Source organism: Mesoplodon densirostris, chromosome 19 (assembly GCF_025265405.1).
Source record: "Mesoplodon densirostris isolate mMesDen1 chromosome 19, mMesDen1 primary haplotype, whole genome shotgun sequence".
NCBI classification, from domain to species: domain Eukaryota; kingdom Metazoa; phylum Chordata; class Mammalia; order Artiodactyla; family Ziphiidae; genus Mesoplodon; species Mesoplodon densirostris.
In genome coordinates this window covers 715,756-742,252 of record NC_082679.1, presented here as the reverse complement: position 1 = coordinate 742,252, position 26,497 = coordinate 715,756, and the positions used below count along the sequence as shown (strand labels likewise).

At 47.5% G+C, this 26,497-nt stretch overlaps 1 protein-coding gene across 2 annotated transcripts in view; it reads left to right on the top strand.

Moving 5' to 3' along the window:
• LOC132480131 (neurotrophin receptor-interacting factor homolog) overlaps nucleotides 1-26,497 on the top strand; it is a 69,573-nt gene that overhangs the window by 9,027 nt on the left and 34,049 nt on the right. The window contains exons 5-9 of one of the 2 annotated variants that reach the window (XM_060084036.1): nucleotides 7,115-7,597; nucleotides 9,973-10,064; nucleotides 11,086-11,212; nucleotides 11,639-12,391; nucleotides 13,113-13,126. In XM_060084036.1, coding sequence (XP_059940019.1) covers nucleotides 7,115-7,597; nucleotides 9,973-10,064; nucleotides 11,086-11,212; nucleotides 11,639-12,391; nucleotides 13,113-13,126 — 1,469 coding nt within the window. Of the gene's footprint in view, nucleotides 1-7,114; nucleotides 7,598-9,972; nucleotides 10,065-11,085; nucleotides 11,213-11,638; nucleotides 12,979-13,112; nucleotides 13,127-26,497 lie in introns of those variants that run through there. The other variant, XM_060084039.1, reaches the window with a different exon arrangement.

Here is a 26,497-nt window from a genome sequence, read left to right as displayed (position 1 = left end):
GTGCTTTAACTGTTAATTGAATAAGAAGGAAAATAAATGAACTAAGCATTTGACTCAAACCTTTTTTGGCAAAAAAATACTTCCAAAAGTCCTGAGGGAAAATAAGATAAAAGCAGGAATAAATGAGTCAGAAATGAAGAAGAAAAAAAGCCCATTTTCTGGATAGACAGAATAAATAAAAGGCAAGCTAAAAACCTATACAGGGAAAAGAAACTCTATTCAGATATTCAGCAATACATGTAGTTCTCATTATAGTACTTTACCCAACTGTCATAAAGAATAAGCCAGCTCTATGTACTGATATGAAACAATCTCCAAGGAATATATATTTCTTAAAATATGTATCTTTTAACATATGTATCTTCACATATATATATATATATATATATAGATGTACATGGGTTTTTTTTCCTTAAAAACATACACACAAACACACACCAAGTATGAATGTGTCAATTGGTTATCGTTGGGAGAACATAGAAACTGATAGGATGTAACTGTCTCCCAAGAAGGAAACTGGGTGGGAGGGTGACTTTCCATTTTTAGAGGTGCTGCCGGTAACTATGCTTATAAAATGGAAACGACTGTCTTCTTCCTGCTATGTCACCAGTTCCTGCCACAACGTAGGTGCTCAGTAATTATCTGTTGAGTACAGGAATGAACCAACAATAAGATGGAAAGATTTCTGGAAAAGTGTAAAGTTGGCAAAATTGGTCCCAGGAGAAATGTTAAAACCAACTTTTTCTTAGAACAAAGTGGCCAGTTAGTTGTGTTTCTATATTGACCTGGGCAGTGAATATTTTCCAGCTTCCTGTTAAAAGACAGTTTCCATGGAACATGAGCTACTCAGTGACAACACAGGGTGCTATGTTAACAGGTTCTTTTGCAATGTATACATAGCATCCTTCTCACCAAAGCACAAAATGAGAAAAATGTTGAAAAAGAGGAAATACTTGTAGCTTGTAACAATTAACACCTTTTTTAAAAAAAAGCTAATCCTCTGAAATAGTTATAAGAGTTGAGCAGTTGCAACAGATTGCAAATTACAGAAGCTAATAGCTCTGGCTTATACCAGGAATAACCAATTTAACACAGATAGAAGAAAGATTTTGTGAGTGATACTTTTTTGAAATGGAACCTAAGAATAAATTGTTAATGAGCAGGCTCAATAAATTGTTAATAGAGCCTGCTCAGAATGCCATGCAAGACTTAAGTAAGTACTGTAAAAGCATTGACTTCTTTTGAGGGCTTACAAAGGCTAGAAGTGTGTGAAGTCCCTTTCTTAAGTCCTATAAGTCCTCCACAGAAGTGCTGCTGTGGGAGCATGAATGCAAGTCCCTGACCTGGCTGGTCTGGGAAGAAGCAGGTGGGGTGCAAACCAAGTGTCCTCCTACCCCATGGCCTGCTTAGGCTCCTAAGTAAAAGATGGGAACTTTGTAGAAACAGCCATCCTCCCATGATAACTTCAGAGGGGACACTCACAGTGCCAGTGAGATTTCCTGAAATTTGAAATATGGGTAAATCCAGACATAAGGCTAAAAGGCCCAAATGTCTTGGTGAACCGTTCACCAAGGCACTTAGTAGCTGTGTTGTGTCAACAAATACTGCTTGAGCACCTGCCAAAATGCCAAGTACTGTTATAGGGGTGGGTCACCACGATGAACAGGGTGGAGAGGCCCCGGCTCACTGGGCTTACATTCATTCCAGAGTAGCCACTAGCACGTGTGGCTGATGAAACATAAACCGACTAAAATGAACTTACCAGTCAGTTCCTCAGTCACACTGGCCGTCTTTCAAATGTTCACTGGTCACCTGCAGCTAATGGCTACTGTGTTGGACAGTGCAGATCTAGAACACTTCCTTCACCAAAGAAAGTTCCACTGGGCAGTGCTGTTCTAGAGGAGGTGGAGAGAGAAATTAGTGAGTCAGATACTTTAAGGTGGCAATCAGTGCTATGAAGAAAAATGAAACAACAGGATATCTATCGGGGAGTGGGGAAGCATGGGTGAGCAATACTAGTTTAGAACTGGGCGGGAAGATAGCTCTGGGATGACATCAGAGCTGAGAGCTGGATGGGGAAGGAGATCAAGGTGGAGATGCTAGGAGAGACTATCAGGCAAGTGCAATGACTTCTGGGTAAGACACATTGGGGCACGTTTGAGGAAAAGTAAGATAGTTGCTGTGTGAAGCCCTCTTTGGTGTAAAGGGCATAAAAGAAGAGGGTTTGGATCCCAGCTGCTCCCTTCCCCAGTGTGTGGCCTTGGGCAGGTTCCTATCCTCTCCCAGCGTGGACTTCTTTTGTGTAAAGGTTGGACGCTATTGCATAGTGGGGCTGTGGTGGTGTAAAAGCCCAGGTCCTGGGGGGCCTTCATGAAATGGTAGCTACTGTTACTGATTCAAAGACTGACTGATGTAAAGATCGCCGTAAGTGGCTTTGGCAGATCCTCCTCTGGGTCTGGCCTAGGGGTTTCCAATGCACGAGACCCAGTTAGCAGCCTTAGCAGTGCAGTGGGGGAGACACGTTTAGAAGGCGAGATAGCAGGGTGCCCAGCAGAGCTGAAGAGAGTGATGGGGAAAGAAGGAGAAAGGGTGAGAGCTGGGGGCATCCTGGACAAGGAGGAAGAGGGACAGGGGAGTATGCAAGAGGGATGAGGGGAGCTGACCCTGCCCCCCAACAAGCTGGTAAAAGATCACTGTAATTAGTTACTATTATATTTGTGGACTGGGAGCCCTAGTGTACCTGGTTCATCAGTCCGCGTTCGCTAGGAAAGTGGGCACTATGAAGGAGACAGCTTACCTGGAAAGGGGGCAGCAGAGAGAACATGAGAGAAGAAAACGGTAATTAGAAGAAGAGAACAGCGGCTCCCATCAGCCTTTACCATTGTTCATGCAGTACTGGCTTTGGGTCCCTCATCACTTAGGGCTTAGGGGAAACTGAGGCCCAGAAGAATTAAGACCCTTGCCCAAAGGCTCCGTGAATTTGTGTAATAGCCCCCTAGCTAGATAGGAAGTTGGGGGGAGGGGACTAAATTGCCCAAATTCCCCCCAGGGTTATTCAGCTGGTGGGTTGAAAGCCAGTACTTGGAGCTGCAGCTGATAGGGATGATTTTATGCAGCCCCAGGCAGGTGGGTGGGTAAGTGGGCGGGTCAGTCAGCCCCGCCTCAGTGAGGTGGAGATCCAGTTTCAGCCTTGTTAGCTGTTAAACACAGCTGTCAAGTGGGGCGAATGCCGTGAGGATTACCTTAGAGGTTTGGGGGAGTGGTCCAAGAGATGAGAGGGTTAGAGGACTGAGGAGCCTAGGATGACATTTACGCATGGGTTTAGAGGCTTGTGGCCATCTCACATACTGCAGAGTACCCTGTAGGTGCTTTATGACAACTGCAGAACCAGTGTCCGCCTGAAGGGCTGCTACAGCAGGGAGAGGGCGGATACACTGGACTCTCAGCACCAAAAACATCGGCAGAGTTCCTGGCATCCAAACCCAGACAGGCTCTACAGTTTAAAACAGTTAACACTTTAAGTGAGCGTTCAATGCAAGATTCTAAGAAAACACCCTGGTGCCCCCGAGGATAAGAGGAGGAAGTAAATACATGATCAAGATTAAAGGAGAAGGGCTGGGGATGGAGGGGATGAAGTAGAATAAAAAGAACCCAACGTGGTTTTTTTAAAGGACAAAGCATGAAATAAAAATTCCTCTGATTAACCAAGGAGTACAAAACGGAAATTTCAGATGTTAAAAAGCTGTGAAGCAATACGGAGACTTAAGTTTTTTCTTAAGTGTCATGCATGCATGATTATTGCTCAAAATGGTGCCTGTGGCCCAGCACGGAGCCGCTAGGGAGCCCCACGCCCACCCCTTGTGGGGGCTGCTTCTCAGGCCAGTGTTGCTGAGATGCTGGTATAAACTCCTATCCCTGGCTTCCCAAGTTATCCTCAGAAATTCCAACGAAGCCTTAAGAGCTGTTAAGAGCTGTAAGTGAAAGAAAAGTGAACTAAGCTTTCAAATCAAGAATGACCGGGTTGCGGGGGTGGGGGTGGGGGTGGGTGGAGATAACCCTCCAGAAATCCTAAGGAACAGGAAGGGAACTAAATGCTCAAGATAACGCAGATATGAATTGGGCGGGCAAGCCTCCCGATGAAACGAACTCAAAACCTTATTTGGGAGGAAGTGGGGGGAAGAGGTTAGAAATGGGAGATCAAATGCCTGTCATGATTTTTATCAAGGAAAAACTCACTTTAAACGTAGGAAAGAAGTGACTGGCAGCGGCCGGTAAGTCATAGTATGGCCCAGGACCTGTTTTTCAACCCTGGAGCGCCCAAGGCCAGTCTGGGGTGGCGGGGCGGCCCCACCCGGCACTGGGCGACTCCTGACCCCGAGCTGACTCACTCCTCGGATAGCGCGCCAGCAACGGACGCCGCCGCCGACCCGAAGTGTGTAGTCCGGAAATTCCGAGAAGGGAAGACAAAGCCGTAAGGAGACAGGGGAAGAGTGTGGGGGAGGGGGAGGAAAGTGGGTGGGGAATCCGGGTGCTCGTTGCTCGCGGGGAAAGCGGCCGCGCTCCCTCACCCCGCGTCACCCAACGGGGAAGACCTGCAGCTCGGATAGGTGTGTGTGGAGGCTCCGCCGGCGTCGCCCCAGGACGCGTCCACTGTCGCCGGGGAGGCCGGGAGAGAGAACGCGAGTGGAGGCCAGAGGCGAAAGCCCCACCAGTAGCCGACCGGCCGCCATCCTGCCAAGGGCCTCAGGCGAACCCAAACCCTCAACATGGCGGGGCCGGAAGTCCGAGGCGTGGAGGCTCCTGGGAATTGTAGTGAGGAGGGTGCCTGACGCACTTCCGTCCAGGCCGGAAATCGCGGCCCCGCGCTCCTGGAGCTCTGAGAGGAGCGAGTGAGGCTTCAGGGTGGGCGGGGTGGGGCATGGGCCTTTTACTGCTTCACCCTTCGGAGGAGGGGCCGGGCGCGCTCCGCGGACTCTGCCAAAGCCAGCTCCTCAGTAGCCAACGCTGTCTGATAAGTGCGCCCGGTGGCCGATGTGACAGGTGCTTGGGAGGCCGCAGACGGCGAGGAAAAGCACAGAGGCAGCGTATGCAGGGAGCCGCTGCTCCTAATCGCTTCCTGAGTCTTTTTTTTTTTTTTTTTTTTTTTTTAACGCAATTGCAATTACTCCGCAGTAGTGTGAGCAAAGTTGCTCCTGTGCTCCAGGCATAGAAAGCCAAATTCTGACAGCAGGAGTTTGCAGCAAAGTAAGAGGTTATTGCGTGGAGACAAGTCTCAGATCCACTCCAACTTGGTCTTTGACTTAGGAGTGTTTTAAAGGAAGAACTGAGAGGCTAGGGTTAATCATCGTTTTGTGACATTACTTAATCGTGGTTTCAGAAGTCATCATGTCTCTGGTTTAGGATTGTCTGGCCAGGTGGTCCATGGTTCCAGGATCTGTTAGCTCATATTACCGTGAAGAGACAACTTGAATTTGTACTTTAATGATATTATCAATCACAGCAGTATTGGTCATCTGACACTGGTTGATTGATGTTCAGTTAGCACAGGATTGAGGTCAGCAGGGACAAGAAAGGGGATAAAGTTTTGGATAACAGAGGTTAATCATAAACTCGGCAGGGGAATCGGTTTTAGGAGGACTCATTCAATAGTAATTTCCTGTTCTGCTTCTTACTTCATGTGACAGGAACATTCCTATGTTGTCATAATCCCCCTAAAACCAGTGTATTAATTTTTTTAATGCTTACATGGAAATCTTTCACAATTTTCTTGACCTGTGTTTTAACACTACCTGCGTCTTCCAGTTTTATTTCATCATTTACCACATTGCTAGGAAGTGAGTGTTGTGGAAATAAAGACCACTCAGAGGAGGACATGCAGAGGCTGCTTACTCAGAGCCCAGCCTAGCAAGGGGGCAGCCACCGTCCCTTATGTTTGGTAGAGACTAAGGCAGGCTGGGAGGGGGAAGATTCATAGTGGGAAAAAGGAGAAGGTTCTGATTGGAGATTGTTGGCTTGGGGTCAAAAAGAAAACTCTATAAAACAGAAATCTAACCAAAAATAAATCATAGTCTGTGTTATTTACTTTTCTTTATTTTTTTAAACCTCTAAGTCATTTAGAATTAGCATTTCTTCTTGGAGTTACAGAGAGCTTTCCTTAGCATTTCAGGACCATCCTGGAGTTGTGTTCAGCAAATGCTCTGTGGACTCTATGACAAGACCCAGCGTCCCTGCCTTTCCCAGACATCCTTGTTCTTGGCCCCCATGGAGGTGGGATCAGGTTCTATTCCCCTCATGGCTGCAGGCATATACAGCATACCAATTCTTGTTATCTCTTGGTCTTTTTTTTCCTTCTATGTTGAGATATAATTTATATACCATAAAGTTTACCCTTTGAATGTATACAATTCAGTGGTTTTTACTATGTTCACAAGGCTGTGCAACCATCAGTATGATCTAACTTCAAAACAGTTTCTACATCCCAAAGAAGAAACCCTGTATCCATTAGCCATCACCCTAAAGCCCTTCAATTCCCCCATCTCCTGGAAACCCCTCATCTGCTTTCTGTCTCTATATATTTGCCTATTTTGGGCATTTCATATAAATGGAATTATACAGTATGGGGCCTTTTGTGTCTGGCTTCTTTCACTTAGCATAATGTAGTCAAGGTTCATCCATGCTGTATAGCTAGACCATATTTTGTTTGTCCATTTATCGTTTGATGGACATTTGAGTTGTTTTCCCTTTTTGGCAATTATGAATAATGCTGCTGTGAACATTCTTGTACAAGTTTTTGTGTTGACACATGGTTTCAATTCTCTTCGACTGAAACTCCCAGATCATGATACAACTCTGTGTTTAACTTTTGGAGGAGCTGTCAGACTGTTTTGCAAAGTAGCGTAGCAGTCTGTATTCCTGCTGACACCGTACGAGGGTTCCAGTTTTTCCACATCCTCACCAACAGTTGTTACCACCCATCTTTGATCATAGCCATCCTAGAGAGTATGAAGTTGTATTTCACAGTGGTTTTGACTTGCATTTTCCTGGTGGTTAACGATGTTGCTCACCTTTTCATGCATTTTTTGGCCATCTGTCTTGCTCTGCTTTTGACTTACAGAGTGTCCTGAGGCTCCGTTGGGCCCTCAGTTCCATCCTTTTCCTGCTGGGAATCCCCTGATGAAGATCGAGGTTGTTGAAATCCTCACACTGAACGAGGAGGTGGCTCTTCCCCGGAACGCCCAGATCCGCGCCCTCTATGCTGAAGATGAGGGCCTGAGCTCAGACATCCTCAGGGAGCCCACTCAACATCTGGATAAGCATCTCACTGACCCTGAGACCGCTCGCCAGAGGTTCCGGGGGTTCCGCTTTGAGGAGGTGGCGGGTCCCCGCGAGGCGCTGGCCCGGCTCCGGGAGCTGTGCCGCCAGTGGCTGCGGCCCGAGGCGCACTCCAGGGAGCAGATGCTGGAGCTGCTGGTGCTGGAGCAGTTCCTGGGCGCGCTGCCCGGGAAGCTCCGGGTGTGGGTGGAGTCGCAGCACCCGGTGGGCTGCCAGGAGGCGGTGGCCCTGGTGGAAGATGTGGCCTGGATCTCTGAGGAGGACGGTGAGCGCAGGGGACGGGTGGGGAGGTGGCAGCTCCTGTGACGGCGTTCCGCAGGGAGGGGGCGAGGGAACCCCGGGCTTCCGCGGGGGAGGGGAAGGCTGGTGCCCACTCCAGCTACACCAGGGGCATCTGCTCCCCCCGCTCCCCCAACCCCAGTTCAGGGATCAGAGCTTTATCTTTTTTTTTTTTTCTTTTTTTTTTTTTGCGGTATGTGGGCCTCTCACTGTTGTGGCCTCTCCCGTTGCGGAGCACAGGCTCCGGATGCGCAGGCCCAGCGGCCATGGCTCACGGGCCCAGCCGCTCCGCGGCATATGGGATCCTCCCAGACCGGGGCACGAACCCGTATCCCCTGCATCGGCAGGCGGACTCTCAACCACTTGCGCCACCAGGGAGGCCCAGGAATCAGAGCTTTAGACACGTGCTTGCTGACGTACCTGTCACCACCCCTGGGCCAAGGCTCTGAGAATGGCCTTCTCTCTGGACCCTTTTGTGGAAACGGAAGGTCTCAGGCCCCACGTCAGAGCTGCTGAAACCCTTGGGTGAGGCCTGGCACTGCGTTCTTTTTTTTTTTTTTTTTTTTTTTTTTTGCGGTACGCGGGCCTCTCACCGTTGTGGCCTCTCCCGTTGCGGAGCACAGGCTCCGGACGTGCAGGCTCAGCGGCCATGGCTTACGGGCCCAGCCGCTCCGCAGCATGTGGGATCTTCCCGGACCGGGGCACCAACTCGTGTCCCCTGCATCGGCAGGCGGACTCTCAACCACTGTGCCACCACGGAAGCCCTGGCACTGCCTTCTTTAATGAGCCCTCCACACATTTCTGATGGAAGCCAGCAGATAATGTGCTTCATTTTCATCCCTCTGGGATCGCTGCCATATCAGTATCAGTCACAGAGGTTTTGTATTTCTGGTACGCCTTCTCTTTTTTTTTAAATATTTATTTATTTATTTTACTATTTGGTTACACTGGGGCTTAGTTGCGGCACGTTGGCTCCTTAATTGCCGCTCGCGGGCTCCTTACTTGCGGCAGGCGGGCCCCTTAGTGACAGCATGCCAACTCTTAGCCGTGGCATGCATGTGGGATCTAGTTCCCTGACCAGGGATCGAACCCGAGCCCCCTGCATTGGGAGCGCATAGTCTTTTTTATTTATTTATTTATTTATTTATTTATCCATTTTTGCTGTGTTGGGTCTTCGTTTCTGTGTGAGGGCTTTCCCCAGTTGCGGCGAGTGGGGGCCACTCCTCATCGCAGTGCGCGGGCCTCTCACTATCGTGGCCTCTCTTGCTGCGGAGCACAAGCTCCAGACGCACAGGCTCAGCAGTTGTGGCTCACGGGCCTAGTCGCTCCGCGGCATGTGGGATCTTCCCAGACCAGGGCTCGAACGGGGTGAATGAAACCAGTTAGTGTTACAGGGGACGACGAAAGAGGCCTTCCAGGGAACCTATGAGTCCTGCGTTTGTGGTCAGCATGTCCATTGAACCTCTTGGGCATGACTGCCACAAGCCTTACACAGAGTGGCCCAAGGGAGAAGGACAATATATTGAAAAAGTCTAACGGTGATGCAGCTTCAGGCATGGCTAGACCCAGCAGCTCCACTCGTCTTCAGGACCCGTCCTCTCTGCTATATCATACTTCTGCTGGCCTCTGATGGCTTCACTCACAGGCACTGTTTCCATGCAGGGGCTCCCAGGATGGAATTTCTCTTTCCTAAATGTTCCAACAGATGCTCCTTTGGCTCTGATTGGCTGGCTGGGGGGCCCATGTTCATCCCTGATCCAATCATTTTGGCCAGGAGGAAGCAACGGCCTGGTGGGCCAGCCTGGGTCACATCGTGTGTCCCCCTTGATAGTGGGGTGGCATCATCATTATAGAAGCCCAAGGACCATGTGGGGATACATAGGGAAAGTCAGACATCAAAGAGCCATGGTCAAGAGGGGCCATAAAGCCAGGCACAGCTGTTTTCTGAGGTGGAAGAAACTTGGTAAAATTTGCATCGAGATGAGTTTGGGGGAATGAGTCTGGTCCTGGGGCCAGGGGAAGCTCCCCACTCCGTGGGGTAACAGGAAAGAAGGATGAAGGGCTGGAGGGCATGGAGGCCAGAAATGGGGTCTTTGTCTCCGAGGAGAAGGTGTGAGGCCAGCTGCTGAGGTGAGCATGGCGGTGAGGCAGCTACTTCGGTGGAGGGATGGGTCCGGAACAGTCCTTGGAGGGCGAGTGGGTGGGACCCGCGGTGGGGACAGTGGCGCCCTTTGGTCACACACATGGGGATGTGGGCACAGGCTTTGGGAGAAGAATGGGGGGCACAATAAGCTATGGGTCCCGGAGACAGACGTGGGCTGTCCTTGCCCCACCTAACCCCGCGCTGCCATCTTTTCCCAGCACCGCCCACCCAGGGCCCCACCAGCTCTCTCCAGACCACAGCTCAGCAGGAGGAGGACGTGGCCACCAGGCTGGCGAAGGCACTGCCTGAGGTGAGTGGGGAGTGTCACCCTTTCCTTCTCTGGTCCCAGCACCCCCTGCAGGCCTCCACGGGCAGGCCTTTCAGAGTTGCTGAGTGTGGAGGGCAGGCCTGCCCTCCGGTGACTGTGGTGTCATTGGAGACCATGACAGGGCCCAGTGACCAGGAGTCAGGAAGTCTGGAGGGAGGAGGGGGAGGGCCCAGGCGTCCAGATCAAGGCTGGATCCCAGTTAGAACAAAAGAGGCTTCATCCCTCAGAAACGCAGAGCTGGGTGTTTATAACTGAAACAAAGCCTGGGATTTGCTTCAGAATAGTCAGAGCTGGGGTGTAGACGAAATAGGACTGGCCCTGTCTTGCTGACTGTTGAGGCTTAGAGCGCAGCCAGTGATGGTGTCTGTGTGATCTTGGTCGGGGCTTACATCTGGCTTGAGCATAGGAGTGAATTTATCAGCTCTCATGTAGTGAGTGGTCTGGTGCAGGCTTCAGGCACAGCTGTATTCAGGGGCTCCAGCCTCTTCCTTCTCAAGCAGGCTCTGCGCCTTTTGGGCAAAATGCCTCCCAGATCCAGACAGAGGGCGGTGGGAAGCCTCTTCCTCCCAGAGTGCTGGTCAGCTCCTCGCAAAGGACTCATCATGGTGCGGCCCAGGCAGCCACCCCACCCCCAGGCAACCCCTGTCCCCATGGGGAGGGGCTGTTCCAGAATGGGGCATGCCCAGGGAGGTGCAAGGCTGGCCCGAGGGTTGGTCTCCGGCGGGAAGTCATGGGCAAAGGGTAGAGGCAGTTTGTTTGTGGCACTTTGTAGTTCCTTGCGAAGTAGGGCTCTTCCTCCAGCCTGGGCCCCAGACTCTGGTTTTGTGAGAACAGACCCATTGGACCTTCTACAGGCCCCAGTCAGTGTTTCCAAGCAAACCCCCAAAGCTGGGGCATCCCCAGCACAGCGAGCTCTGTCGGAATGTCCCCACCAGCCTCTCTTCTGTCCCCATCAAGGACTCCCTGACCCTCCTGCTGAAATACAAGGTGTGTGACATTGCAGGAACCGGTGACCTTCCTGGACGTGGCTGTGGACTTCAGCAGGGAGGAGTGGGGGCTGCTGGACCCGACACAGAGGACCGAGTACCACGACGTGATGCTGGAGACCTTTGGACACCTGGTCTCTGTGGGTAAGGCCCCTCCACGCTTCCGGGACTGGGATGCCATGGGGGCTCTGAGTCTGGGCTTACACACTTTCTGGGCCCTGGACATGCCCTCGAGTCCCCTGCACTGTCCAGGGCCTTTAGCTGACACTGTACATCTGGAGGGGTGGGACTCGTATGAACAGAGGCAGCCTCAGGTCCAGTGAAGGACTGATTTGCTGTCCACCCTGAGGGTGAATGAGAACAGGGACTCTGAGAGCTGGGAGACGCTCGCAGCCCTCGCCCAAGCTCGGTGTGCCGCTCTTTGCTGCTTCACTGCTTTCAGTCTCCCTCCCCAGGGTGCATGACTGTACTTGGGGGAAAACACAGCTTCTGGATATTGAATTATGTTGTACTGTCGACCCGTTTTAGCACTTTCTGTTTACAGTATCTGTACCTTTGTGTTTCTTTCAGGGTGGGAGACTACTCTGGAAAGCAAACAGTTAACTCCAAACCCCAACACGCCCGAGGAAGAGCCAGCCTGCCACCTGAAAGTGGAGGAATTCTCGAGGGATGACGCCCAGCCCTCTACCTCAGGAGACACCTTGCAGGCTGGGGCCCCGGAGGTCTCGGACACAGCGCTGAAACCAGTAGTGCTCACTCAGGAAAAAACCCTCCCTCAGAAGCCACCCGGTGAAAGCCCCAAACCCCAGGCAAGCACAGGTCCCGCCACAAGCCACATCTCCCTTCAGAAGATCATTTCTAGAAAACGCTTGCGCAAGCGTGACCCCAGGGTCAAAAAGATGACACACAACCCCTGTGTAAAACTTCATCAGAAGAGCTGCAGCAGGGCAAAGGACCAGGAGAGCGGGAGCTGTGGGAGGGCCTTACCCCGGAGCACTCAGCAGATCACGTTTACGCGAATTCACAAAGGGAGTCAGGTGTGCCGATGCAGCGAATGTGGGAAAACCTTCCGGAACCCCAGGTACTTCTCCGTGCATAAAAAGATCCACACGGGAGAGAAGCCCTACGTGTGTCCGGACTGTGGGAAGGCATTCGTGCAGAGCTCCTCCCTCACGCAGCATCAGAGGGTTCACACTGGGGAGAGACCCTTCGAGTGTCACGAGTGTGGAAGGACTTTCAACGACCGCTCGGCCATCTCCCAACACCTGCGGACTCACACCGGGGCCAAGCCCTACCCATGTCAGGACTGTGGCAAAGCCTTCCGCCAGAGCTCCCATCTCATCAGGCATCAGAGGACTCACACCGGCGAGCGCCCCTACACCTGTAACAAGTGCGGAAAGGCCTTCACCCAGAGCTCGCACCTGATAGGGCATCAGAAAACGCACAGCGGGGTGAAATGCAAGAAGAAACAGCCTACCTCGTAGCCCTCAAGCCAGGTGAAGAGACATCGCCTTTGAAGCCTGATCCTGCAGTGTCACATGAGCAAGCCTGGTTGAGATTCGGGACTGAACGTGGAAAGCCTTGAGTGATGAAGTTCTCAAGACCAAAGGATGACCAGGGAGACCGCCCTGCACGTAAGTCAGTAAGAAAAGCAGTGGGGAGTATCGCTAATGAATACATCAGTTGGAAAAACATTTAATTTTTCACTTAGTTGATTTGCCATTTTAATTTGTTCATTGGTTGTTAAAACTGATATTAGTGAAACCTGAAAATGCTTATAATCTAAGTTTAAAAAGCCAGGTACCAAAAAGTCTGTGCACTGATATTATATTTGTGGTAAAGTATTTATGCATATGGACAAGGATTGAAAGAGACCATAGATAAATAAACTATATATTTCTGTGGTAGGATCTCTGTGTGTTTTTTCCCACCTATTTGATTAAACGTCTTTTCACTAATGACTTGATTAAAAGAAGCAATGTTAAAACGAAAGGGGTGGGCCCTGGGTAGACCTGGGAAGTTGTGCTGGGGTAGATAAGGGGAGTGGGGGCCAAGGCAGTGAAGGAAGTGCTCTGGGAGCATGATCAGCAGGTGGCAGGGCAGGTGGTTGCACGAACCTCCTTCAGATGGATGGACATCTGTCAGGATTATATGAGGAGCCTGGATGATGAGCTGGAGGGTGACCAACCAAGGGAATGGTGGATGGTGCCACCAGGAGGGCTAGCAATGCCCTAGTCTCACGGCAGGAGCCTCTGTACTCACCACTCTCACTAGAAAAAACCTGAAGGTAATAAATGCTGAGTTAGGAAAGATTTAAGGCTATGGATAACTTAATATCATAAGTTGACTTCTTCAGAAGGTCAGAGAAACTCACCTCTGAGGTGAATGGAAGAGTTTCCACTTTCCTTAACGTAGGATGAAATGATGCAGGATTTGAATATACATGCGACTTCCCTGCTGGTCCAGTGGTTAGGACTCCACACTCCCAATGCAGGAGGCCTGGGTTCGATCCCTGGTCAGGGAACGAGATCCCACATGCGTGCCGCAACTAAGAGTTTGCATGCCACAGCTAAAAGATCCCCCATGCCACAACTAAAGATCCTGCATGCCACAATGAAGATCCTGCGTGCTGCAACTAAGACCTGGTGCAGGGCTTCCCTGGTGGCGCAGTGGTTGGGAGTCTGTCTGCTGATGTAGGGGACGCGGGTTCATGCCCCGGTCCGAGAGGATCCCACATGCCGTGGAGCGGCTAGGCCCGTGAGCCCTGGCCGCTGAGCCTGCGCGTCCGGAGCCTGTGCTCCGCGGCGGAAGAGGCCCGCGTACGGCAAAAAAAAAAAAAAAAAAAAAAAAAAAGACCTGGTGCAGCCAAATAAGTAAATAAACTGGTGGCTCCTAATCTTTCCCCAGCCCCACGTAATTCACACGGGTACCACCCAGGATTTCAGTCATAAATTTGCCATCAGGGCTCAGAATGTGTCTGAATATCCTGGGTGCAGGGTTGTGAGTGGCAGAATGATGGCCCCCAAAGATGTTCACTGCTAATACCTGGAACCTGTGAATATGGTACCTCACGTGGCCAAAGCGACTTTGCAGATGTGATTACATTAGGATTTTGAAACAGGGAGATAATCCTGGATCATCCCAGTGGACCCAGTAACATCACAAGGGTCGTTACAGGAGGGAGACAGGAGGATCTGAGTAAGAAAAGAAGATATGGTGACAGAAGCAGAGATTTGAGTGACGCAGGACCATAAACAAAGGAATATGAGGGGCCTCTAGAAGCTGGAAAAGGCAAGGAAATGGATTCATTCCCTAGTACTGGCAACACCTTGATTTTAGCCCAGTGATAGACTTCTGATCTCCAGAGGGTAAAATAATAAATCTGTATTGTTCAAGCCACTGGGTTTGTGGTAATTTGCTTCTGCAGTAATAGCAGGGGGTGTACATGATATGAAAGTTTCCACTAATGGATACTGTACCCAAAGGGATGGTGTATCCCTCCAGGAAGCACTGGATCTGGGAAAGGGAGAGGGGGCAGGCACTGTGCCTAGGGTTGGCAGACCGCAAGGAACTAGGGGCTTGGAATTGTGTGGAATGGTTCTCTGTTCTCACAGAAACATGGAGATTGCGTAGGAAATTCCAACAGTCTGGAAGAGTAGGCTGCTGAGACTTTTTGGTGAGCCTGGGACTTAGACTTTTGTCTGGTGGAAAAGGGTGCACATGTATCCTCTGGGGCAGAGGCAGCTGAACTTGTGGAAATGGATGAGGATAGTAACTGGGAGAATTACAATGAGTCAGCTGAAAGCTGGAGAAAGTGGAGAAGGGTCCCATTCACGAGGTAAGATGTGGCTTTCCGCTGCCCCAGATTCCTAGATCACAGAACATAGAAACAGCCACCATTATGGTTCCTTTGGAGCTGGAACTGAATGAAAGCCAACCAGCGGATTCTTAACCACTGCGCCACCAGGGAAGCCCACTGTGGTAAATCTGTTAAGTGGAGTTCTCATCTGGCTGCACATTAAAGAACTCATACCTAAGAAAAACTGTATAATGTAATCAATGTGGGAAGTCTTTCACCTGGTGCTCCCCACTTGTTGACATTACATAATTTGTACTAGAGAGAGACTCCATGCATGTGAATATGGGAGAGCTTTCAGCAGGAGGTCTTAACTAATTAGGCATCAGAAAACTCACACTGAAGAAAAACTGTTCTGTTGTATTCAATGTGGGAAGTTTTTTAGTCACATCCTTGATTTTAATGTGTATCAAAGAAAGAATAATGGAGGCACTTACCTGGTAGCGCAGTGGTTAAGAATCCGCCTGCCAATGCAGGGGACATGGGTTCGAGTCCTGGTCTGGGAAGATCCCACATGCTGTGGAGCAACTAAGCCCATGTGCCACAACTACCAAGCCTGCTCTCTATAGAGCCCACGAGCCACAACTACTGAGCCTGAGTGCCAGAACTACTGAAGCCCACACACCTAGAGCCCATGCTCTGCAAGAAGAGAAGCCACCTCAATGAGAAGCCCGCGCACTGCAACGAAGAGTAGCCCCTGCTCACTGTAACTAGAGAGAGCCTGCGTGCAGCAACAAAGGCACAATGCAGCCAAAAATAAATAAATAAAATTTTAAAAAAAGAATAATGGAGAGAAGCCTTATGAATGTAGTTAATATAGGAAGTGTTTCCTGCAGAGCTCTGGCTTTATTTCACATCAAAGAATTCACATTGAAAAGAAAGAAGCCTTATGATTGTAATCAGTGCAGGAAATGCTTCAGTTGGAGTTCTCACTTTGTTACTCTTCAGAGAACTCACACAGGAGAGAAATCTCATGAATGCCATAAGTGTGAAAAGTCTTTCCACTGGAACTGTCACCATATTGGACATCAAAGGATCCATATTGGAGAGAATCCATATAAATGTAATCAATGTGGGAAATCTTCAGACGGAGCTTTTACCTTACTGTGAATCAGAAAATTCATAAGGGTGAAAAACCACATGAGGGACTTCCCTGGTGGTGCAGTGGTTAAGGATCTGCCTTCCAATGCAGGGGACACAGGTTCAGTTCCTGGTTGGGGAACTAAGATCCCGCATGCCTTGGGGCAGCTAAGCCTGCACACTGCAACTACTGAGCCTGCGCTCTCTAGAGCTTGAGCGCCACAACTGGAGAGAAGCCCACTCCCGGCAACAAAGATCTGGTGTGCTGCAACTAAGACCCAACACAGCCAAGTAAATAAATATTTTAAAAATAGAGGCTTCCCTGGTGTCACAGTGGTTAAGAATCTGCCTGCCAATGCAGGGGGCACAGGTACGAGCCCTGGTCTGGGAAGATCCCACATACCGCAGAGCAACTAAGCCTGTGCGCCACAACTACTGAACCTGTGCTCTAGAGCCCACAAGCTGCAACTGCTGAAGCCCGCGTGCCTAGAGCCTGTGCTCCACAACAAGAGAAGCCACCGCAATGAGAAGCCTGCACACTCAACGAAGAGCAGCTCCCACCAGCCGTAACTAGAGAAAAAGCCCGTGCACAGCAACGAAGACCCAACACAGCCAAAAAGAAATAATAAAATAAATTTTTTAAAAAAACAAAAAACTTGAATGTACTGTGAAACAGCCTTCAGCAGACCATCTGACTTATGGAACACCAAAGAATTCATAGTGAAGGAAACCTTATGAATGTAATCAGTGCAGAAAGGCTTTCAAATGGTGCTCTCCCCTTGTTGGACATCAGAGAACTCATTCTTGAAGAAAACTGTTAAACAACAGTTTTTAGTGTAATGACATATGGTCAATCTCTGCTCTTATGACACAGTCCTACAAAAGCTGATCTACTAGTCAGTGTTCTTAATAGCACTGAGGCCTAAATCTGAGAAGGAACAAGAACGTGAAAATGAATAATATAAACACTGAGGTGGGGAAATTGTTTCCTCAGATGATTACAGTATTTGTACAGAGATTGAAACAGTTGATGGAAATGTAATATCGGTGTTCTTTTTTACTTAGATATTTTACCATTTGGGGACATTTGTGTAGTTTCTAATCTGTTTTATGCAGATTCTGTAAGACATAATTATGATGTGAAGTGAAAAATGCATGATGTGCATGATTGTACTGTCATATTAAAATATGTTTGTACATGGGCGAGAATAAAAGTGGAATGGATAAATAGTTGATTTGATTTGTCCCATTTAAAAATATTTAAATGTTCCTGTGATAATTACTTAACAACAAATTTTAAAAGTCCAGAACAAAAATAGAATCCTGTCGACCTTTTACCTCCTTTGAGGATATCAGGAAGAAGGACAAGGAACTAAGAAGTTAAGTGCTACCTGGCTTCTGGGAAGGATTTCTAGAAAAGCGTGTGACGGCCACAACTCCTATCATTCTCGGGTTCCCCAGAGAGTCACCATTGAGGACCCAGTAGTTTCTCAGGAGGTGACTTGAAATCCACTGGAGAATCTCATCACAGAATTGAAAGTGCCTGGGCAGCACAGAAGGTATGTATGCTCCAGTCATTGTACTCACTAGTGCCGTTTACCCAGAACGTCCTTACATCCTTCTGTGTCCAGCCTGGGGAGAGTGACCAGTGATGCAGGAAACCTAGAAATGGGAATGTTACCACCCAGAGTTCTTGGCTTCCTTAATCAATAGAAACTGCTGAGAAGCCAGCTAAGAAATTCAGGTAAGTCTATTAGGACTCATGCTGCAGCACAAGGAAGCGAAAACAAGTAACAGGTGCCCTTTCTCGCTCCATGACGGGGAGCCAGCTGGTTCCTTCCATGGGGTGAGGGTAGGGGTGAGTCCAGTGGTTGGCCCAGAGGGGTGGCTTAGGTGGTCTGCCCACCCGCTTGGTGGCGGTGTGTGCAGGGTGCACGTGCGGTGCGCTGCTCTTGCTCCCAACACCCTGCTTTTGCTGGGTTTTTGGTCTTTTTGTATCTTGTCCATAATTTGCCCCAACTGCACATGCGTGCAGCTGTTTTGTCCCTTATAGTTTCTTTGCATTTTGTTGCTCGAGGAGACATTTGTCCAGGTGCCAGCCCCACGGCAGAGGATCCTAGGTCCCAGGTTTCAGGTCCCAGGCTGTCTCAGGAAGGAAGAACTTCAACCCATTGCCCATCACCTGAGTCTATCTCACTTGAGTGTCTGACATGAAACCAGAGTGAGATTCATTCCATAAGCCGGCTGTAGTTTTCCTGGGGGTCAGTGTTTGCTGCTTTCCCTTAATGAAAGAAAGTTTATATTTTAAGGCAGGATGAAAAAAAATTAAACATAAAATTCTCTGTTTGTTTGCACCTCCTCTCTCCCTCCCTAATGTGCAGTGTGCATTTGAATTATGCAGTAACCAGAGGGCCTCAAAGATGGGAATGCCTGCTCAACCATTCTTCTGACACTAGCAATGAAACTTCTTAAGAGAATGGCTTTCATTCCCGGCTTTGTAGGGGGTCTAAAAGATCCTTCCCTACACTAAGCCCATAGGATCTTGTTTTTCACTGAAATCAAGCCCTCAGCAACAAGAAGCCCTCAGCCAGTTTCACTCTGCACCACCCCGAGGTGCATCTTAGGTATTAAGTTGGTGTGATGCTCTGACTTTAAAATTCTGTTTAAATAAAACATGTAGGGGCTTCCCCGGTGGTCCTGTGGTTAAGACTCCGCACTCCCAATGCAGGGGGGCCAGGTTCAATCCCTGGTCGGGGAACTAGATCCCGCATGCTGTAACTAAGACCCTGCGCAGCCAAATAAATAAATAAATAGAACATCTAGCAGAAGCCTGTAATTCCACCCCAGGCATGGGGCTTGTGGCAACCACCGTCTTCTGGGGCTTTAACAAAGGGAACTCTCGGGATCTTGCAGGTGTCAAATGAAAATAGCTCTGACCACAAGATCTGCATCTCAAAGGTCAGGCAGAAAAAGGCTTTGCTTTTACAGGGATGCTAAAAGGAACAGGCATTGGGCAGTTGATCAAGCAATTTTTTTTTAATTTTGTCAGCTGATTTTCTGGAGGAGTTGTTAAGGAGGGACTGGTCAACATTCTGACGCTGGCCCAGGCTGATGTCAAAGTTCACGGTCCTGTGGGAAGGACAGAAGATTAACTAAAACTTGGTCAACAAAAGTTCTAACTGGCAAATGGGTCAAACAGCTCAGTTAATCATGTGTGAGACAAAGAATGGAAAAGTGTCTGGTCTTATCCTAGATAAACAAGGGGGTTATCTGCGAGTCTTAGCTAAGTCAAGTGTGGAAGGGTGGTTCTTTGCAGTAAGAAGTTTCCAGGAGCACAAGGTAGAGAGGCTTCTTCTACTGCTGCTGTTTCCCTGGAATACAGGGCTGGGTAGCAGGGTCAACGTTCTCAGAAGTATATCATCAGGGCCACATTGGTGATAAGACAATCAATCAGAATTAGAGACTTTACTTAGAGGTTAACGTTTACTCACACAGGGGATAGCAACAGCTCCTATAGTCCAGGTGGCTGACAAGTCTTCTTACCTCTGCAAGGTGATCCCCTGATACAGCAGCGTAGCTGCTGCAGCTCTAGTGGCAGAGAATATCCCTGCTGTCTTCTCACTGGGAACAGCCAAAGGCAGGAATTCCTTTCCTTTCATGACACCAAGAGAAAGAAAAGCTGGTTTCAAAAGTTAAAAGCCCACAAAATGGGAAGGAAAGGGATGTGTGAGCAGTGCGTGGGAGTGGCGCCCCCTGGAGTTTTGTGAGGGGCTGCCCAATGGGGCAATGTTTTGCTCCTGGAACCAGGAGCACACCCAAGCCTGCGGGGGCCCAGCTGATCGAAGGCGAGCTAGTCAGCAGTGTTCCATCTGGTCCTGGGTGGGGTGCTGGGCTTCTTCCGCCTGCAATGTTCCCTCATCCATGTGAGGCAGAGTGGTTCCTGCCAGTGGCACCAACACTCAGCTTTTACACCCCAACTTTGAGGGCCCCCCCAGTAACAATGAGGAAATTGATCTTCCAGAGAAGAGGAGACATGGCTTAGGCCAAACCAGGAGTTGAGGGAATCTTGGATTTCCAAGTCAGTCTGGTCTAAAACTGGCAGATATTTGAAAACAGACGAACAAACAAACAAACAAAAAACACAAGCTCTGCAGCAAGATGTCCTCGGTTCAAATCTGGGCTTTGCGTCTTACCAGCTGTGCCCTTCGAGTTAGTTACTTAACCTCTCTGTGCCTCAGCTTTCCTATCTGTTCCAAGGGGAAGTTCATATAGAATCTATCTTATAAGGTTGCTAAAAGGAGAACTGAGTCAATACACACGTGTGCTTTACCAGGCTGGTAGTCAGTAAGCCCTTAATCTATTACTATTGTTATTACTATTGTTACTAGCTCCTCTTTCAACACTCGACAATTTATAAGCACTAAATAATAATAGAGAAAAACCAGAAACACCCTGAAAAACAAAGGCAATGAGGGAGAATCAGCACTGCTAGACAGTAAACTGTATTATGAAACATCTATAATTTTAAAGTTGTAGTATTGGCACATGAGTAGACAGACATATTCAACAGAAAAGAAAATCCAGAAATAGACTCAATTACATATGGAAAGTTAGTGTATGATAAAAGGAGCACCTCCAACAGTGAGGAAAAAGTAGACAATTTTGCTAAACTACTTAGTCTACCTGTGGCAAAAGATAAAATGAAACTCATTCCTCACACCTTACACTAGGATGAATTCTGAGTGGATCAAAGAGTTAAATGTAAAATATGAAGCTATACAAGTACTAGGAGAAACATGGGTGAATGTCTGCAGAACTTGAGAATATTTCCTACCCACGAATCAAAATCCCGAAGCAATAAAGGAAAATATAAATTTGATGGTGTAAAAATAACTATTTGCATGGAAAACAACAACAACACTATTAGCAACATAAAAAGATTACAAACTGTGGAAAATTGCAATTTGCAAGGTTAATATTGCTAGTAGGGAACTTCCAAAGCTAGAGTAAAAGACCAACAAAAAAAATGGCTAAAATATGAACAGTTCACAGAACAAGAAATGTAATAGTTCTTAAACATATTAAAAGATGCTCATAACTAGAGAAATTCTCACTCACTAGAGAAACACAAATTAGAACTGTATTGAAATACCATTTTTTACCTATCAGATTGGCAAAGATTCAAAAGTTTGGTGCCATACCCAGCTGATGAGACGGTGGGGAACAGGTCCTACCATACATTGTTAGTGGGATGCAAAAGCTATAACCTCAAAGGACAGGAATTGGGCAAAATTAAAAACACATCTATCTTTGACCCAGTAATCCCACTTCTAGAGATCTATTCCAAATACACACTGCCAAAAATGCAAAATGACATAGGCACGGGAGTATCCATTGCAGCACTGTTTGTAATAGTAAAATACTCAGTACAGCTTACATGTCATCAGTAGGGGGCTGGTGGAAGGAACTGTGGTCTTGCAACACAATGGTGCCCTAGCAGCTGGCAGAGAGTGATCGCCCACCAAATCACTAGGTATAAGCAACAAAGTACATCAGAGCACTATGTGTGGTATGGAATATTTTACCCAAGGAAGAGTGTGGGATACACATGCAGAATGTATTTGCTTAGATACTTTTTTAAATGGAAGGATAATCCAAAATTAATATAAATGATTACCAGTGGGAGAGGGCAGGGATAGAGGGAGGAGCAGCCAAAGAGGCTAGGCTTCTCTAAGCGTAATTTTGCTTTTGTAGTTTTCATTTTGGAACCATGAGAGTGCTTTGCATAATTAGAAATTAAGTTTTAAGTGATCTCTAAAAATTGAAAGTGTTCAGTGAAAAGCTTATCACGTGAGTAATTATTTCCATTAACTTTAAAACACAGCAATTTCACTGTAGAGATAGATCCTAAGGACAAAAAGAACTGCAGATAACTCTTGAACTGTAATAAGATTGGAGGTAATTTGAAACACAAAGCAACTAAGTAATTCTGCTGATGTAATTGGGAGCCAAGATTTTCAGCTTAAAAAAAAAGATCAAAGCATAAAATAAATAATTAAAGCCCTGTCACACTAAATTTGATATAGAAATATCAGGATAAATCTAAAATGTTTCTCTTTAAAATATATATATATATATATATCCCAATTTTTAAATGTCCACTGAAGAGGTTTTTAACAATAACTACCATAGTAGCAATGAGTACTAATAGTACCCAGATTATGGTCTCTAAAACACATTTCCCATTAAAAAGAACCAGGGTTCCTCAGCAAAATGGTCAATTCCAAGGCTGGGACTGGAAATTTACAGAATGAGCCTGTAACATCTTCTCAGACAGGAAAGTAAATAAGCTATCAAAGGCTACTGAGGTCGTGTCAAAAGGACACAGGAGCCAGACTGAAGGAGCTGATCTTGGCCAAAGTTTGGTTAATTGAAGCATCAAATTGTTCACTGAAATAGGTTAAAACACAGAGAATATGTTTAAAATCCAACTATATAAAACACACTCATTGTCCACCTTTGAAGGATGCTAACACATCTCAGTTTTTTCAAAGCAAAGGGAAAGAATGAAGCATTTATCCTCTCTCTCCTGTACATCTTAGGGAAACCAAAAAAGTTGGTAAGGGAAAATTTTTCCTTATGGAAGAATTCCAGCAAGTAGACACAGAAAGAATGATATAATTAGAAAACCACTATTTTGTAACTCCTAATGAAATAATGGGTGTAAGGCAACGATCATCAATGACTGCTAGAACCCATTCTATGAAAAATGTTGGAGAACTTTGTAATAGACGGATCAGGCTGTCAACACCTGAATGATCAAAATAAACATCAAAGAAGCATGCCAGATATCATGTGCCTTCTGATATGATGCAAAAGGAAATGTGCAACACCTATGAAAGACCGTCAAATATACATAAAAATCTGAATCTAATTAAGCCTCTAGATCCAACTACCAGTTTACAGGATAAACAAGGGAAAGAGAAATGACACCATAAGGATACCATTACCAAAATCCAAAATGTAGTAAAAATTTACAGGAAAAATTTACCTGGTTTCAACAAATAAATGGAAATGAAAAAGCATTTGTGGAGGAAATCCATAAACTACAAGACTTAAGCACACATTAACCAAATGCAAGGTGTGAACCTTTTTCAGATCTCAATTTGAATAAACAAAAAAATTTTTAAAAGACACAATTTGGGGTAATTTAAACACTGCATATTTGACATTAAGGAATTATTGCTGATATTTTTAGGTGTGTTAATGATTTTGTAGTTATATATTTAAACTCATTTTTTCCCATGATATCTTTTTTTTTAATCGCTCAGACATCCCAGGAAGTTATGCCATCATTAGCTCTTTTTTCTTTTTTATAACATTTTATTTATTTATTTTAAAAAATTTGGACTATAGTTGATTTTCAATGTTGTGTTATTTTCAGGTGTACTATCTTTTTTTCTGATAGATATTGGTAACTTTATGTACTGATTATTAACAGCTTTATTGAGACATCATTCACATAAAATTCACCCACTTAAACTGTACAATTCACCCACTTAAACTGTATAATTCAATGGTTTTTAATATACTCAAGAGTTTTACAATTTTAGAACATTTTCACCACCCCCAAAAGACACAGATATCCATTTAGCAGTCACTCACATCACCTCAAAACTCCTCCAGCTCTAGGTAACCACTAATTTACTTTCTCTATGGATTTGTCTATTCTGGAAAAAATCATTACCTTTTAGAGATACGTTCTTCGCATTTATGCATGAGATGATGTGTCTGGGATTTGCTTCAAAATCATCCAGCGGTGGCTGAGAGCAGGTAGGGATAGATTAAATTTAAAAAGCAGAATGCTGACAGTAAATGCAGCTGAGTAGTGCATAGAGGAAGCATGGGGTTTCATCATACTATTCTCTTTACTCCTGTATGTTTGTAATTTTCTGTAATAAAAACAAACAAGGTCGTCTATTTTACCATAATGAAAAGTCCCAAGGTGGGCATAGGCAATATTGATTCAGTGACTCCGGGAGGATCCCATTACTTATTCTGGTTCTTTCCATCTTTCTGCTCGGCCATTCTCAACATGTTGACTTTGCCTCTTGGGCTGGTTTCCTCATGGTGCTGGCATGGCAGTACTTTTCTATACATTACATGCAGACAACACTGTCCAGAGGCAATATAAGGGGACACACTAGTGTCTTATGTCCATTTTTAAGGGAGAGGGAAGCTGCCCCAGAAGCCCCCAGCAGACTTGTCATTTCTCCTTGGCCAGAATGCCCTTGACTAATTCAATCACCGGGCAAGAGGCATGAGACCACTCCATCAAGACTCTCCTTTGGGAAGCTAGGTTCCAGACATTCTGGAAGAATATACAAATTGCGGAGTCACACGAGCAAGTATGAAGTGTACAAATAAGAAGCAATGGCCTTGGGTAAAGCAACCAAGAAGGTCAACTCCATGAGAGTCAAGGCAAGGAAGACTGGTCACAGGAGCAACCCCGACACAAGAGCACAATCCAGGAGCTTAACGATGCTTGAGGTTCAAGTAGAGCCAGAGTGGTTCCCACCAGAAGGCAGGCCTGGGAAGGTTTCCTGTGGTCTCGCCCTCCTTGAAGAGCCAGGGCAGGTTACCAGGTCTGTGGGTCTTGGCCCCACAAACAACGGCCAGACCACATAGAACAGAACTCTCTGACCCACAACCTCTGTAGCAACAGGCCCAAAACAGGACTTGGTCACTAACTGCCAGCTTCCCTATTTTTTGCCCCTGTCCCACTTACGACCCACTGGAGAAAGCCAGATAAGCTCCCCTGAGCAATCACATAGGATGACCCACTACTAGTTAGCCGGCCTCCAACTTCCATACTCCACACTCAGGACACACCTGAGGCCATTTCTGTTTGTTGCTGTCAAGCTTTCCCTCTCCTGTGCCGGCCTTTGAGCCTTTGCCAAACTTAAAGACTGTGGTGGACTCCCCTGCTCTAGCAGGCTCTGAAAAAACATCTTCTGTGGTCCTCATCAGGTGGTCTCCCTTTACTTCCACGGCAGGTCTGGCCGTTGCAAAGGCCCACGAGGAAAGCACGAAGCCGTGCACGGTTCAGACACGAACGTCGCGCCCTCGACCTGTGTCGCAGACGCCCATGAGGAGAATCAGAGTCGTCCATTAATTCGGGGCCGAGGGGCAGAGCTAAAGGGGAGCAACATTCTCAGCCACAACCCGAGCTGTTGTAAGAGATAAAAAGTTGGGTCGCCGACGCGCAGACACCAAAGGCCTCGACGCTGCCGCTGCCGCCGACGCCCAGAGCAACGGCCGCAGCAGGAACTGGAAAAACTGCCACCGAAGCGAGAAAAACGGCCGCCACCCCACGGCCTTCTGGGACTTGTAGTTCGTTGCGCCAGCACTTCCGCCACCAACCGGAAGTGCCGCCATTACCCGCGGGCGCAGGTGAGCCTGGCCCGGGAACCCGCGTGGGGTGTCCGCTGTACCCCCGAGGCCACCCCAGCCCCAGAACATGGACACGTTTTCTTCCACTGGTACGTGGACTTTGAATTTAACTGGAAGAGAAAGCGTATGTTGTCCAGATGAACAAAGAATTAGGGGCAGTCCTGGCAGAGCAAATGGCATCGGGCCAACTCCGGACCAGGGTGTTGGCCTGTGTTGGTTGTGTTTGGTGATGCCCCAAATTAAGGTCTTGGTGTGAGAAGGGGCTGTATTGGTGAGCAGGACTAGTGGTGTGAAGAGCAGGGACACAAATTCCCTTGTGCGTGAGGGCTGGGGTTTGGATTACAGAGCCTCAGTAAGTAGAAGCATCAGGTGGTGGTTAACGCAGTGCAAGGGATAGTGCCAAGGGAGTAAAAAGAATGAGGAGGACTTTGACTTTCCATGTCTAGTGAGGAGCCAGGATGGAGGCCGTAGTGCAAGAGATGAGGAATCCGTGGTCACTCTCAGCTGTGTTGAGTCCAGGAGTCTTGTCAATGATAGATTTAATCCATAGTTGATCTAAGAAAGAAATGGAACTTAAAAAAAATTATTTGTTTTATTTATTTATTTTTGGCTGCACTGGGTCTTTGTTGCTGCGCGCAGGCTTTCTCTAGTTGCCGCGAGCGGGGGCCACTCTTTGTTATGGTGTGTGGGCTTCTCACTGGGATGGCTTTTCTTGTTGCGGAGCACAGGCTGTAGGTGCATGGGCTTCAGTAGTTGTGGCACGCAGGCTCAGTAGTTGTGGTTCGCGGGCTCTAGAGCACAGGTTCGGTAGTTGTGGAGCACGCACGGCCTTAGTTGCTCCACAGCATGTGGGATCTTCCCGGACCAGGGCTCGAACCAGTGTCCCCTGCATTGGCAGGCGGATTCTTAACCACTGTGCCACCAGGGAAGCCGAGAAATGGAACATTTTATGCAAGTGAACCTGAGGATTATAACTCAGGAAATAGTCTTTCAGAAAGCTCTGAGGACTGTTCCACCCTAGAGATCAAAGCACAGTTATA